Source organism: Neopsephotus bourkii, unplaced genomic scaffold (genome assembly GCF_033783945.1).
Source record: "Neopsephotus bourkii isolate Nb327-2 ecotype Australia unplaced genomic scaffold, CSIRO-AGI_Nbou_v1 NB_1482, whole genome shotgun sequence".
Classification (NCBI taxonomy): domain Eukaryota; kingdom Metazoa; phylum Chordata; class Aves; order Psittaciformes; family Psittacidae; genus Neopsephotus; species Neopsephotus bourkii.
In genome coordinates, this window is record NW_026901958.1 from 24,684 (window position 1) to 40,386 (window position 15,703).

Consider the following 15,703-nt stretch of genomic DNA (forward strand, 5'->3'; position numbering starts at 1 on the left):
TGCCCTGATCCAGGCACTGAGCCCAGCAGCAGGATGGAAATGGCCCCACAGCAAAGATCACCCGTAAACTGGGCTGAGCAGCCAGGGCTGGCGATGGCCAGAGAGGGATGGGCAATGGCTGGGTGGTGGCAATGGACCTGGGACAGCTTCCTGGTCTGCTCCTGCCGCCAAGGGCACAGCCCAGCCTCCTCTGTCCTGCACTTGCAGGTCTGAGATCCCTTCCGCAAGCCCTGGCTCTGCACCACAGCGCCCTGGTGTGAGCCCTCCCCATGCATGGCCATGCAGTCCGACACAGACACTGATATTGGTCACTCCCAGGTACTGCCCAGCTCAGCCCAGCTCCCTCCAAGCTCTCCCACCTCCCCTGCCCGCTCTGCAGCACCAATGCCCTCTCCCCAGCACAGCCCGGTCGGGGCTGGCCCCACAGCAGAGCCCACTGCAGGGTGCTCTGGGCAGTCACACACAGGCTCAGTGCGGGTGCAGGGCACAGCAGCTCCTGGGGGCAGAGAGGAGCCAGCCCCACAGAGGGGTGAACATGGAGGGCAAAAGGGGAAGGAGGCACCCGTGTCCCCTGCTCTCCTGCCCAGGACACCCGGAGAGCTCTGCAGCCCCCCCAGGCCATCCCATCTCCCCACTCCAGCACAACAGCTCCCCAGGAGCTCTTCCTGCTCCAGGCACAGAGCAGCCATCCCAGAGCTGGAGCAGCCAGAAAGCTGCTTTCATTCCCCTTCATTCCTGCCATGGCAGGACTTACCACAGAGAAGAAGCTGCTGCAGGATCATTTACTTTACTCAAGTAAAATGACAGCCCCCCATTGACACAGTCTGTGGTCACACAACACGAGTGGATACTTAAGTAGAGGAGATGAAAACTGACATTTCTACAAAGACAACATCATCAAAAATTGAAACAGGAAACCAGATGTAAAGCAGCAAAGACAGACTTGGCCTGTCATGACCTACACTGGGAGCCCATTGCAGAGGAAAGAAGGCAGTGGATGGCTGCTGAAACACATCCAGCCACCAGCTTCCTCACAGCATCCTTGAGCTCCTGGTTCCTCAGGCTGTAGATGAGGGGGTTCACTGCTGGAGGCACCACCGAGTACAGCACTGACAGCACCAGATCCAGGGATGGGGAGGAGATGGAGGGGGGCTTCAGGTAGGCGAAGGTACCAGTGCTGACAAGCAGGAAGAGCACGGCCAGGTGAGGGAGGCACGTGGAAAAGGCTTTGTGGCGTCCCTGCTCACAGGGGATCCTCAGCACAGCCCTGAAGATCTGCACATAGGACCCCACAATGAACACAAAACAGCCAAGTCCTAAAAAGCAACTTAGCAGAAGCAGCCCAGCTTCCCTGAGGTAGGAGTGTGAGCAGGAGAGCTTGAGGATCTGGGGGATCTCACAGAAGAACTGCTCCACAGCATTGCCTCGGCACAGGGGCAGTGAAAACGTATTGGCTGTGTGCAGGAGAGCAGTGAGAAACCCAGTGCCCCAGGCAGCTGCTGCCATGTGGACACAAGCTCTGCTGCCCAGGAGGGTCCCGTAGTGCAGGGGCTTGCAGATGGCCACGTAGCGGTCATAGGACATAATGGTGAGGAGAGAATACTCTGCTGAATATAAGAAGACAAAGAAAAAGGCCTGTGCAGCACAGCCTGTGTAGGAGATGGCCCTGGTGTTCCAGAGGGAATTGGCCATGGATTTGGGGACAGTGGTGCAGATGCAGCCCAGGTCCAGCAGGGAGAGGTTGAGGAGGAAGAAGTACATGGGGGTGTGGAGGTGCCGGTCGCAGGCTGTGCTGGTGATGATGAGGCCGTTGCCCAGGATTGCAGCCAGGGAGATGCCCAGGAAGAGCCAGAAGTGGCAGAGCTGCAGCTCCCGCGTGGCTGCGAAGGGCAGGAGGAGGAACTGGGTGATGGAGCTGCCGTTGGACATCTGCTGCCTCTGGGCATGGGGCACTGAAACAGGAGAAAAGGGCAGGGACAGGGTAGGGCAGGAGGGATGTCAGATACACAAGTTCCATTTACACACTTACGGCTCTGAGCACATCATAGGAGGAGAGGAGAGGCTCAGGGTCATCACCAGTGATGGCATTATACCGCTGGGCTTCCTTCATACACACAATCAGAAGAGCATTGCATCAGGCAAAAAGTCTGAGTGTTTTGCAGCTTAGTACATAGCCCAGAGAGCTCCAGTGTCCATCACTCCTTTCCCATTGGCCCTTTGCTTCCACTTGCAGTGCCTGTAAGATGCCTTCACACACAAACACAAATGCCCAGGCAATATCTGCCCTGTGCTGAGAGCCGGGGTGCCCAATGTCAAAGGGCAGATGACGGAGCTCTGATGAGGAGAAGCAAAGGACTGTGCCCAGCAGAGCAGGGCCAGCAGCCACCTCCAGTGCCAGACCCCAAGAGAGCTGCCTGAACGCACCCTCCCCAGCGCGGGGCTGCACCTTCCCCCCACTCCCTGCCCATGGCTCTGCTGCCTGGAGCTGTCCCTGCTGGGCTGCAGGGACCCTGCTGCAAGGGCAGCGCTGGGCACCCCTGCCTGCACACCCACATTCACAGCCTGCAGCCAGCCCCGGGACAAGGGACCTGCCTTGTCCTGGCCCTGCATGGTGCAGAGGGAAGCCCTGCTCTGCAGCACATCCTCCTCCTTACCTACACAGAGAGACCGAGAGAGAGCTCCTGACAGATGCCATGCACTGTGCGAGGCAGCAGCTGGAGGAGATCCCTGCAGGAGCTGCAGCTGCATTGCCCTGCACCCAGAGCCTCACCATGCACAGGGCTGGGAAGGTTTCTCCTGCAGGGAGCTCTCAGCATCCTCCACTGCCCAGTGCCTTTAAGCTCTCTGAGGCTGGCAGCTCTGCCCTGGGGGCCTGCAGGCAGTGCCCCAGCCCTGCTCCTCAGCAGAGCTGTCTCTCTGCAGCACTGCCGCTTGCCAGCATCTATCTGCGTCCCAGGAGCCCGGCCCAGCTCAGCAGCAGAGGCCCAGCTCTGCCTCTGCCCCGCTGGGCTCCCCCCAGGGCTCCCTGGGGCTCCAGGGAACCCCATGGGAAACAGCCTGGAGCAGGCACTGATGCTCCCTCCTCAGCTGGCAGACACATTGCCTTCCTGCAGTGCCATTTCTCTGAGGAGAGACAGAGTTTGCTCTGAGCAAGAAGATCCTTTAGAATCATGGAACCATTGAGGTTGGAAAAGACCTAAATGTAGAATCAAACCCATTTAGGTTTGAAAAGTCCCTTAAGAACATCGAGTCCACCATTAACCTAACACTGGCAAGTCAGCACATCAGTTATATCTCTTAGAACATGTCTGTTACGTACCTCCAGGGATGGTGACACAACCACTTCTGCAGGCAGCCTCTTTCTTGTGTTTTAATTCCTAATACAGGAACACCTGATACAGGTATTAATACCTAATACAGGAATCAAGTACCTAATACAGGAATTAAAACCAGACCAGTCACTGGGGCCTGTACATCCCCACCACTCACCATAGAAGAAGGGGGTTTTGCTGAGCAGGGCTCTTCCTGTGACCTGTTCAAACTGGCCCTGATGGACCAAAAAGAACTTTCATGTTCAAGTTGCCTCCTTCAAAGACTTTGAACCAACATCCTCTGAGTGGGAAAAGGGACTCTTGTCTTTGGTCCCAGCAGTAAAACAAACAGAGCACACTGATCAAGAACACTGATCAAGACCAACCAGTACAAACCATCCATTCAATTGACTGGACAGTATCCCAAAGAGTGGGATGGATCCCCTAAAGGAACCCAAAGGCTCTCAGGTTGCAGTTGCACAAACCACACTCAGACAATGGCATGCCTACCTATTGGGAGTTGCAGAGGAACTGAGATTACCTGAAGGACAGAGTGAAGTTCCCAAACTACTGCAGATGCCTGTAAATGCAGAGCCATCAGCGTTACAACAACCTTTCAAACCTCACCAGGTTCAGGAGCAGCTCCCTTCACCCAGGGAACACCAACAGAGAATACCTGGTTCAGCGGTGCCTCAGCAAAAAGGATCACAGAATCCTAGAATGAACCAGGCTGGAAAAGCCCTTTAAGCTCATCCAGTCCAGCCCTTACCCCAGCACTGCCAGGGCCACCACTGCCCCATGGCACTGAGGCCTCGTCTCCACGCTGTGTGAACACTTGCAGGGACGGTGCCTGCAGCCCTGCCCTGGGCAGCCTGTTCCAATGCCTGAGCACCCTTTGGGGATGGATGTGCCCCTCATCTCCATCTGAGCCTCCCCTCTTTCCTCTTGTCCCATCCCTTGTTCCTTGGGAGCAGAGCCCAGCCCCTCCTGGCTCCATCCTCCTCTCAGGCACTTGGAGGCAGCCATCAGGTCCCCCCTGAGCCTTCTCTTCTCCATCTGAACCCCCCAGCTCCCTCAGCCCTTCCCCATCACCCCTGGGCTCCAGGCCCTGCTCCAGCTCCATTCCCTTCTCTGGCCCCGCTCCAGCCCCTCAAGGTCTCTCTTGCAGTGAGGGCCCCAGAACTGAACCCAGGATTCCAGGTGCAGCCTCACCAGTGCCCAGTGCAGGGGCACAACCACTGCCCTGGCCCTGCTGCCACACTTAACCCTAATGCTCATCCCATTGGCCACAGCCCATGGGTCCAGCCTGTCCAGATCCCTCTGCAGAGCTTCCTACCCTCCAGCAGATCAACGCTCCACCCGACTTGGTGTCATCTGCAAAGTTACACATCCCGGTATGGAGCAGTACGGACCAGTTTGCACCAGTACAGACCAATATAGGCCACTATGGCCCCAAATACTGCTGGGGTTTCAATACCCCAGTGCTCCCAGTCCCTGCTGCAAGTGCTCCTGCACATCCCCAACCAGACCTCCTTCCTTGGTGTTCTTTTGGGGGACACCCGGCATTAGGCGTCACCCTGCTCTGGGGCTGCCCCACAGTTCCCTGATATTTGAGGGGGGACAGGTGCTGGAGTCCCCCAAATGTCGAGGTGTGGGGGCAACAAGAAGTAATTTGGGGCTGTTTCTTGGGGGGGAAGCAGCTTTTTGCAGGAATCCCCATTTGGGGGGGGGTGTTTGGTGATGCCCCCCAAGATTTTGGGTCCCTGAGTTCAGTTGGGAGTGCCCGGGATGTTGGGTCCCAGTCACTTTTGGGCTGCCCCAGACCCCCATTTGGGGGTCCTGCCTGCTCTTGTGGTGCTTCAGGGAGACTTCGGGTAACCCATAATTTTGTGGGGCATCACAATTGCTTTTGTGCCTCCAGGGCCCTTTGCAGTGGGAGGGTGCTTTGGGTGCCGCTTTATTGGGGTGCCTCTTTTGCGGGATCCACCCCCTCTGGGCCCTGAATTCCCTACTGAACCCAAAGCAATGCTGGGGTTCCTGAAGTGGATTCGGAGTCCCAGAGCATCTTGAGGGACCCCCAGGGCAGGTGCTGGGGAGGACCCCACTTTTCAGGATACCCCATTTTTAGTGGATCTGTGCCACTATACTGATCAACGGGGTGGCTTTGGACCTGTGGGCTTTGTGTTTGGGGAGATTTGGGGGATCCTGGGAGGATTTTGTCGATTCAGGCTGGTCCCCAATACTCCTTGGGCAGCTCAGGTATTTGGGGGACTCCCCATAATCTGAAAATGGGGGACCATCAATCCTAGGAGAGCCGAATCTCATTGGATGCCCTAGGTAGCCCCATTGCCATAAATGGGAGGAACTTGGGGATTCAGGGGGATTTGCAGTTCAAGGAACATTTGGAGGTTCGGGGGAGTTCCCCAAAACTCACTGTGGGAAGCACATTACATTGGGGGAGCTCCCAAGTGCCGAAAATGGGGGGTACCAGGGTCCCAGGGCACCCTGAGTCGCTCTTGGGTGAGCAATGTTCCCCCAGGGTGGAGATGTGCTGAGGGGAAGAGTTTGGGGGCTCAGAGGGGTTTTGGGTGTTGGAGGAGATCCCCAAAGCTCCCTTTGGAGGGAGCAGGGATTTGGGAACACCCAGTGTCCCACAGCTAGGGGTTACCTTTGTCCCAGGGTACCCTGGCTCTTCAGTGCCCCTGTTGGCCCATGGCAGTGAATGGAGGGGATTTGGGGTTCAGAAGGGAACTGGAGGTTTGGGGAGATTTGGGGGTTCATGGGAATGTGCCCGAGCTCTGCAGGGGGCAGAGTAATTTTGGGGACCACCAGAGCCCTCAAACAGGGGCTCCAGCCACCAGAGAGCACCCCACAGATCATTGGGGATGGGAGAACTGGAGACATGGGGGGACCGTGCCAGGTTTTGGGGCTGCAGCTGGGGGGTTCTCCCTAAATCCTACCTGTGAGGATGCTGATGATGAGCTCACCCCTCTGCCTGGAGGGGGATGGAACTAAGGGGGGTTCCTGGGAGCTGGGGTGACCCCTGCACTCCCGCAGGCTCTGACAGGGAGGGAGAAGTTCTCCTGCCCCGACACCTCCCCAGCACCTCTGGCACCAGCAGCTCCTGCACACGGAAGGCTCCTGCTTCGCCCCCAGCACCTCTGCAGGCAGAGCTGAGCTCCAAGCACAGGAACAAGCCCGGTGCCTCCTCCTCACCCATCCCTGCTCCTCCAGCTGGGATGGCACCAGCGCAGCTCCCGACAGCTTCTCCTCCCTTCACAGCACGCACCCACGATGCGTTCCAAGCCAACACTGAAGCAGCATTGCAGAGACAAAGAACACGGACCTGGATGCGCAGGGCAGGCACGGGGGATGCAGCCTCCCGAGGGAGGGCTCTCCTCCGCACTGTTCACTGCAGGGCTCAGGCTCCTTCCATAGCCCACGCTCACACCCTTCAGGTGGTCACGTACCGCACACCTGCACCAAGCACTAGCACCCTCACTACCAGTTACTAGTCCTAGTCCAGCTCTGCCAGGCGCTCAAGGTACTTCTGCTGCAGTCCTGCTCTTGTCCATTGATGCAGGTGCCCCTGGACCAGTCCTGCACGAGACACTGATGAATGGTGTGCGGGACGGGGGGAGGGTTTCCAAGACAGGCTGGAGGGGCTGGAGTCTGTCGTTATTTCTGCTGTGCTGCAGCACCCCTGTTCCAGGGCTGGGCTGAAGCTTCCAGTAAGAATCCACTCCCTCATCACATTACAGTGTACATAGAAATGTATACAGACACATACAGAAATAAAAGACCTGTTGATACTTGAAAGACTGGTTGATCCAGTTGTTAATGGGAAGAGAATTTTCATAACGTGCCTTGTGGGTCCCACCAACCAGGGTCCCAAACGCCAGTGCCAGGGTGACGAGAGGCAGCAAAGATGCCATCCCATGGGAACAGTCTCTTGAAAGAGGGTAGGAAAAAACAACCCCAAAATGAAAGCCTGAAGCAAGCACTGCTGTTCCCTCCCTCAGCTGGTGACACACTGCCTTCCTGCTCTGATGAGGGACAGAGTTAAGGCTAAAAATCAACTTTTCTTAGAATCACGGAATCATTTCATTTCAAAAGACCCTTGAGAACATCGAGTCCAACCATCAACCTGTCCCTAACAAGCGCACACGCTGACCATGACAACATCCCTGTGGGATCCCCTGTCTGGATGCTCACCAACTGCAACTGGAACCAAGTCGATTTTTACATCCCATCATAATTTCACTCATTTCCGTTCTGCCCTACATTAGAGCATGGCAATCAGATGGACAAGTTACGCTCCTGCAGAAACCTCCTCGCATAGATCATGGGACTTAAACACATTTAATAAACCCTTTACAACTGGGTAAACCAACCAACCCTTTCCCTCAAGTTATAACTGGAATTCAGCACTACTCTGTTTGGAGGCACAGAGACAAGAGGAGACCACACCACTCTGTGAGGAGGATGGATTGAGGGAGACCCGTGTTGCTGTTTCTCCTGGAACACAGGGGAGCAGGGAATGAAATATTATCTTTAATAACTAACATACATTCCTATCACCATTGAAGATACGGAACAAGATGCTGGAGCCCAACAGGTTTTACCAGGTAGAACAACAATTACCTACAAATTCCCTCCTGTGCCGTTTCCCTTCCCAGCCCATGGATACTTTCCTCAGTAACCAACAGGCACCCATGACACAGCAAGAGCTCTGTGTGTCTGCTGCACATGCAGGTGAACAGTTCCTTTGGGTGTTAGATCTGCAGAGTCAGGTTTATCTCCCAAGCAGCTCGACCATGTACCAAGGAAACAGGCAGGGAATCTTCAGCTGTATCTTCAACACTGCCAGCCATGGGGCAGACACAGCTTCTCTGGGCACCTTGTGCCAGTGTCCCAGCACCCTGTGCCAGTGTCCCACCACCCTGTGCCAGTGTCCCAGCACCCTGTGCCAGTGTCCCAGCACCCTGTGCCAGTGTCCCAGCACCCTGTGCCAGTGTCCCACCACCCTGTGCCAGTGTCCCACCACCCTGTGCCAGTGTCCCAGCACCCTGTGCCAGTGTCCCACCACCCTGTGCCAGTGTCCCAGCACCCTGTGCCAGTGTCCCAGCACCCTGTGCCAGTGTCCCACCACCTGTGCCGTGTCCCACACCTGTGCCAGTGTCCCACCACCCTGTGCCAGTGTCCCACCACCCTGTGCCAGTGTCCCACCACCCTGTGCCAGTGTCCCAGCACCCTGTGCCAGTGTCCCACCACCCTGTGCCAGTGTCCCACCACCCTGTGCCAGTGTCCCAGCACCCTGTGCCAGTGTCCCAGCACCTTGTGCCAGTGTCCCAGCACCTTGTGCCAGTGTCCCACCACCCTGTGCCAGTGTCCCAGCACCTTGTGCCAGTGTCCCACACCTGAGTGCCCAGCACCCTGTGCCAGTGTCCCAGCACCCTGTGCCAGTGTCCCACCACCCTGTGCCAGTGTCCCACCACCCTGTGCCAGTGTCCCACCACCTTGTGCCAGTGTCCCACCACCCTGTGCCAGTGTCCCAGCACCCTGTGCCAGTGTCCCACCACCCTGTGCCAGTGTCCCACCACCTTGTGCCAGTGTCCCACCACCCTGTGCCAGTGTCCCACCACCCTGTGCCAGTGTCCCAGCACCCTGTGCCAGTGTCCCAGCACCCTGTGCCAGTGTCCCACCACCTTGTGCCAGTGTCCCACCACCCTGTGCCAGTGTCCCACCACCCTGTGCCAGTGTCCCACCACCTTGTGCCAGTGTCCCACCACCCTGTGCCAGTGTCCCAGCACCCTGCGCCAGTGTCCCAGCACCTTTGCCAGTGTCCCACCACCTTGTGCCAGTGTCCCACCACCCTGCGCCAGTGTCCCAGCACCCTGTGCCAGTGTCCCAGCACCCTGTGCCAGTGTCCCAGCACCTTGTGCCAGTGTCCCAGCACCCTGTGCCAGTGTCCCACCACCTTGTGCCAGTGTCCCAGCACCCTGTGCCAGTGTCCCACCACCTTGTGCCAGTGTCCCACCACCTTGTGCCAGTGTCCCACCACCTTGTGCCAGTGTCCCACCACCCTGTGCCAGTGTCCCACCACCCTGTGCCGGTGTCCCACCACCTTGTGCCGGTGTCCCACCACCCTGTGCCAGTGTCCCACCACCCTGTGCCAGTGTCCCACCACCTTGTGCCAGTGTCCCACCACCCTGTGCCAGTGTCCCAGCACCCTGTGCCAGTGTCCCAGCACCCTGTGCCAGTGTCCCACCACCCTGTGCCAGTGTCCCAGCACCTTGTGCCAGTGTCCCAGCACCTTGTGCCAGTGTCCCAGCACCCTGTGCCAGTGTCCCAGCACCCTGTGCCAGTGTCCCACCACCCTGCCCACCTGGCAGTGCCCTGTGTCCACACCCTGTGCCAGTGTCCCAGCACCCTGTGCCAGTGTCCCACCACCCTGTGCCAGTGTCCCACCACCCTGTGCCAGTGTCCCAGCACCCTGTGCCAGTGTCCCACCACCCTGTGCCAGTGTCCCAGCACCCTGTGCCAGTGTCCCACCACCCTGTGCCAGTGTCCCACACTGTGCCAGTGTCCCACCACCCTGTGCCAGTGTCCCAGCACCCTGTGCCAGTGTCCAGCACCCTGTGCCAGTGTCCCACCACCCTGTGCCAGTGTCCCACCACCCTGTGCCAGTGTCCCAGCACCGTGTCCACACCTGTGCCAGTGTCCACACCTGTGCCAGTGTCCCACACCCTGTGCCAGTGTCCCAGCACCCTGTGCCAGTGTCCCACACCCTGTGCCAGTGTCCCACCACCCTGTGCCAGTGTCCCAACCTGTGCCAGTGTCCCACCACCTTGTGCCAGTGTCCCACCACCCTGCCAGTGTCCCAGCACCCTGTGCCAGTGTCCCACCACCCTGTGCCAGTGTCCCAGCACCCTGTGCCAGTGTCCCACCACCCTGTGCCAGTGTCCCACCACCCTGTCCAGTGTCCCACCACCCTGTGCCAGTGTCCCAGCACCTTGTGCCAGTGTCCCACCACCCTGTGCCAGTGTCCCACCACCCTGTGCCAGTGTCCCAGCACCCTGTGCCAGTGTCCCACCACCCTGTGCCAGTGTCCCACCACCCTGTGCCAGTGTCCCACCACCCTGTGCCAGTGTCCCACCACCCTGTGCCAGTGTCCCACCACCCTGTGTGCCAGTGTCCCACACCCTGTGCCAGTGTCCCACCACCCTGTGCCAGTGTCCCACCACCCTGTGCCAGTGTCCCACCACCCTGGGTTCCCACACCCTGTGCCAGTGTCCCACACCCTGTGCCAGTGTCCAGCACCCTGTGCCAGTGTCCCAGCACCCTGTGCCAGTGTCCCACCACCCTGTGCCAGTGTCCCACCACCCTGTGCCAGTGTCCCACACCTTGTGCAGTGTCCCAGCACCCTGTGCCAGTGTCCCAGCACCCTGTGCCAGTGTCCCAGCACCCTGTGCCAGTGTCCCACCACCCTGTGCCAGTGTCCCAGCACCCTGGCAGTGTGTGGGTGTACCACCCTGTGCCAGTGTCCCACACCCTGTGCCAGTGTCCCACACCCTGTGCCAGTGTCCAGCACCCTGTGCCAGTGTCCCACCACCCTGTGCCAGTGTCCCAGCACCCTGGTGTCCCACCACCCTGTGCCAGTGTCCCACCACCCTGTGCCAGTGTCCCACCACCCTGTGCCAGTGTCCCAGCACCCTGTGCCAGTGTCCCACCACCCTGTGCCAGTGTCCCACCACCCTGTGCCAGTGTCCCACCACCCTGTGCCAGTGTCCCAGCACCCTGTGCCAGTGTCCCACCACCCTGTGCCAGTGTCCCAGCACCCTGTGCCAGTGTCCCACCACCCTGTGCCAGTGTCCCAGCACCCTGTGCCAGTGTCCCACCACCCTGTGCCAGTGTCCAGCACCCTGTGCCAGTGTCCCACCACCCTGTGCCAGTGTCCCAGCACCCTGTGCCAGTGTCCCACCACCCTGTGCCAGTGTCCCAGCACCCTGTGCCAGTGTCCCACCACCCTGTGCCAGTGTCCCAGCACCTTGTGCCAGTGTCCCACCACCCTGTGCCAGTGTCCCAGCACCCTGTGCCAGTGTCCCACCACCCTGTGCCAGTGTCCCACCACCCTGTGCCAGTGTCCCAGCACCCTGTGCCAGTGTCCCACCACCTTGTGCCAGTGTCCCCACCTGTGCCAGTGTCCCAGCACCCTGTGCCAGTGTCCCACCACCTTGTGCCAGTGTCCCAGCACCTGTGCCGTGTCCCACCACCCTGTGCCAGTGTCCCAGCACCCTGTGCCAGTGTCCCACCACCCTGTGCCAGTGTCCCAGCACCCTGTGCCAGTGTCCCACCACCTTGTGCCAGTGTCCCACCACCCTGTGCCAGTGTCCCAGCACCCTGTGCCAGTGTCCCAGCACCCTGTGCCAGTGTCCCAGCACCCTGTGCCAGTGTCCCACCACCCTGTGCAGTGTCCCAGCACCCTGTGCCAGTGTCCCAGCACCCTGTGCCAGTGTCCCAGCACCTGTGCAGTGTACCCTGTGCCAGTGTCCCACCACCTTGTGCCAGTGTCCAGCACCCTGTGCCAGTGTCCCACCACCCTGTGCCAGTGTCCCAGCACCCTGTGCCAGTGTCCCACCACCCTGTGCCAGTGTCCCACCACCCTGTGCGTGCGCACCCTGTGCCAGTGTCCCACCACCCTGTGCCAGTGTCCCACCACCTTGTGCCAGTGTCCCACCACCCTGCGCCAGTGTCCCAGCACCCTGCGCCAGTGTCCCAGCACCTTGTGCCAGTGTCCCAGCACCCTGTGCCAGTGTCCCACCACCCTGCACCAGTGTCCCAGCACCCTCACATGGAACAACCGCTAAGATCATAGAATCATAGAATCATAGAACAGTTAGGGTTGGAAAGGATCTTAAGATCATCCAGTTCCAACCCCCTGCCATGGGCAGGGACACCTCGCTCTAAACCATCTCACCCAAGGCCTCGTCCAACCTGGCCTTGAACACTGCCAGGGATGGAGCATTCACAACCTCCTTGGGCACCCATTCCAGTGCCGCAGCACCCTAACAGGAAAGAATTTCCTCCTTATATCCAATCTAAACTTCCCCTGTTTAAGTCTAAGATCCCATCTCAATCTCCCCTCTCTGTCAGGTGAAAGACATTCCCCCTTGTCCCATCCCCACAGGCCCTTGTTCTCCCCACAAAAAATGAGGCCAGATCCCAGGACCGTCCCAGTTCCGCTGCCGGCTCAGGCATCGCAACTCGCACACCCCATCCAAAGCAGCCACCCTGGGGAAGTCACTTGAGGTGCTCTTGGCAACTCCTGAAGCACCCCAAGATCCCCATCGCCACCCATGCTCCTGTGTCCACAGGTGTCACCATCTCCAAGACACCAAGACTGGAACCACCAGGGGAGCTGCTCTTGCCTCCTCCACCGGTAGCTTGTGCTCTGTGGGGCAGCTCTGTCTCCTGGTGCTTCTGCTGAAGGGTTCCATGGGGTTCCGTGGCCTCACACACCTGAACACAGGGAGATCCAGAATCATTGTTCCAAAGTCATGAGCTCTGATTGGGTCCATGGGGTGCTCTGGAGGTGCTGCAGGCGTTCTCTGGGATTCTCTAGGGGTATCCCTGGGATGCTCTGGGGGTCCTGAGGATGCTCTGGGGATCACATCCATCACCTTCATCCATGACCAAATCTCTGTCAAAGCAGACGTGTAGGATGACTCCTTACACGGTGAAATCAGAATAAATCAAAGCTTTGCTATAGCTCAATAACATCATGTGTATTACTCATTGCTTGAAGAAATAAAGTATTCCATCGCCTCCTGATACACACAGACCTTGCCAGGACTCCTAAAACCAGGTTTGCAGAACTGCTTGAAGTGATTCCGCTGATGGGGTTTGTATCTGTAGGAGGCCTGAACATCCATATGGGTCACAAACCTCCCTGGGCGCTTTCAGACACAAAGCTGTGGGAAAAGAAGACGCCCTGGGGGTAGAAAAGGGTAAGGAAAGTCAGTGCAATCAAAAAGCAAGGAAAAAAGCCACCTGTAAAACTGCTCTGTCTTATAGAATTGCCTTCAGCAATGCTTACTGCAGCATTTGGGAAGGGACACAATGCACTTGTGAGTGCATTTTGAAGGATATGAACTTTTATATCAAACAAATGCATCTCTAGTTCTTAAGCATCACGACTAAGAGGCAGGGAGAATACATTATCTCGGTATTTCACTCACCTGTGTTGTAGGGCACTGCAGCTCTATTAACACTACGGGGATGGCACATTTCAGAATGTTGAAGTGGAACAGAAAGATCTTGTTCCTATGGAAGTGGACGTAATGTAATTATTATGATTATGGCTGCTTGTACATCCTGACAGCATATATTGATACTTAAATTTTATTAAATCACAATAATATAATCATAATATATGTATCAATAATAATTAAATATCAATTAAATTGGGATTAGTAAATCCCAAGCAGACCCTGGGTGTTTCATGCCAAGACATCTCCAAAAACAAAAGCTAAAGAACTACAATAGCTAACGAATGCTAACTTTCGGGAAGGTGTTTTCACAGCACGGTTTTAAGCTGAAACAACCCAGGCACCGTTAGAGGCATCTGCAGTCCTGCCTCTGAGAAGTGAGGTCTATAAAACACCCCTGCAAAACCTCTGTGCCCCCTCTGCTTGCACTGAACACACCGTGTGCGCGCTGCGTGCCAAATCCCGATCGGCAAACACTACCCGGTGAAAGCTGCCTGTGCCTGGCTGGTCAGAAGGTGGCACCAGAATCAACCAAAAGCTTTTTACGGCTGAAAGACAAGCAGATGGATGGAAAACAGGACGACGATAATAGCATCTGCTCCGAACGATGTAAAGAAGGGACAGCATGAGGAGTTTGCACTCCAGATCCTCACACTTGACAGCTTCTGGAGTTTCCCTTTAAAACTGGGGTTAGCTCAACTGCCTGACGTTTTACAAGGTGAAATTGCTTTCACCAAGGTCTGTTCTACAGTGCACCGGTAACAAACCACGCACCCTGGCAAACCCAGTTTCACTAACATGAGCTGTGATTGCTTCGAATCAACAGAGTGGACTTCTAGACTGAAATGTCATCGCTCTTCAGCAGCTTCTTGACAGTGCTCATGACTGCTCCTCAGTGAAACTGCTGTGAATGCTTGCTCCAAGCACAGGACTCAAGACACAGAGACTGTGATCACTTTCCAAGGAAAACTTCCCAGGCTAAGGCCTTAGGGACTCAGGAAAACCGTAGTCCTGGGTCAGCCTTTCACAGTGCTTCCTTTCAGGATGTCAGAAAACCCTGACGATGGCAGCACTGAAGGCATGATGAGCCCCGTATCCTGGGCTGCATCAAAAGGAGCATGACCAGCAGGTCAAAGGAGGTGATCCTGCCCCCTTTGCTCTTGTGAGACCTCACCTGGAGCATTGTGTGCAGTTCTGGTGTCCTCAACATAAAAAGGACATGGAGCTGTTGGAACAAGTCCAGAGGAGGCCATGGGGATGCTCAGGGGCTGGAGCACCTCCTCTATGAAGGAGAAAGTTGGGGCTGTTCAGCCTGGAGAAGAGAAGGCTGCGTGGAGACCTCAGAGCAGCTTCCAGTATCTGAAGGGGGCCTATAGGGATGCTGGGGAGGGACTCTTCACTGGGGACTGTAGTGACAGGACAAGGGGTAATGGGTTAAAACTTAAACAGGGGAAGTTTAGATTGGATATAAGGAGGAAATTCTTTCCTGTTAGGGTGGTGAGGCACTGGAATGGGTTGCCCAGGGAGGTTGTGAATGCTCCATCCCTGGCAGTGTTCAAGGCCAGGCTGGACAGAGCCTTGGGTGCCATGGTTTAGTGTGAGGTGTCCCTGCCCATATGGCGGTTGGAACTGGATTATCTTAAGGTCCTTTCCAACCCAAACCATTCTATGATTCTCTGATTCTATTCTACTATATGTATATAATACATATCTATATAATGTATGTATAAAGTATGTTTATATATATGTATGTATATTATATGTATATTAGGTATGCCTATGATACATATCTGTATAATATAGATATGTATATATTATATATAATATAGATAGGTATTTAGATACATAAATATAATTTAAATGTAATATAGATATATATTCTATACATTTATATTATAAATATAAGCCTTTTATAATAGATATTTATTTATAGTACATATGTATTTATAGTATATATACATCTATTTCATTGTCTGCATCTTTCATGGCCATCATCGAGAAAGTAGCAGAGTCCACTCCAAAAGTACTTCTTTCTAGATACTTTTATATCAATATATTAAAAACTATGCACAGAAACTGTAATGCCATATTCTCATATGTTAAACACCACCTTATAATAGA

At 56.1% G+C, this 15,703-nt stretch overlaps 1 protein-coding gene across 3 annotated transcripts; it reads right to left on the reverse strand.

The window, feature by feature from the left end:
* Positions 1-877: 877 nt before the first annotated feature.
* Positions 878-6,677, reverse strand: LOC133220853 (olfactory receptor 14A16-like). Of its 3 annotated transcripts, none has more exons than XM_061369257.1 (2): positions 6,658-6,677; positions 878-1,952 (listed from the first exon to the last, which is right to left on the reverse strand). In XM_061369257.1, exon 2 carries the CDS (start codon positions 1,927-1,929, stop codon positions 952-954), a length of 978 nt encoding a protein of 325 aa, XP_061225241.1. In that variant the 5' UTR covers positions 1,930-1,952; positions 6,658-6,677; the 3' UTR covers positions 878-951. The 3 variants fall into 3 exon arrangements, with proteins under 3 accessions (XP_061225241.1, XP_061225239.1, XP_061225240.1); XM_061369255.1 differs by lacking the exon at positions 6,658-6,677 and adding an exon at positions 2,771-2,959; XM_061369256.1 differs by lacking the exon at positions 6,658-6,677 and adding an exon at positions 3,320-3,341 and having other exon boundaries at positions 879-1,952.
* Positions 6,678-15,703: the final 9,026 nt, after the last annotated feature.

What these genes read in the sequence shown, in the direction of transcription:
- LOC133220853 (XM_061369255.1), bottom strand. Translation starts at nt 2,816, where the DNA reads ATGCTGAGAGCTCCCTGCAGGAGAAACCTTCCCAGCCCTGTGCATG. An exon ending in CCTTCCCAGCCCTGTGCATG is followed by an intron (nt 1,953 to 2,770) that starts GTGAGGCTCTGG and finishes CTCCTGTTTCAG; the next exon opens with TGCCCCATGCCCAGAGGCAG.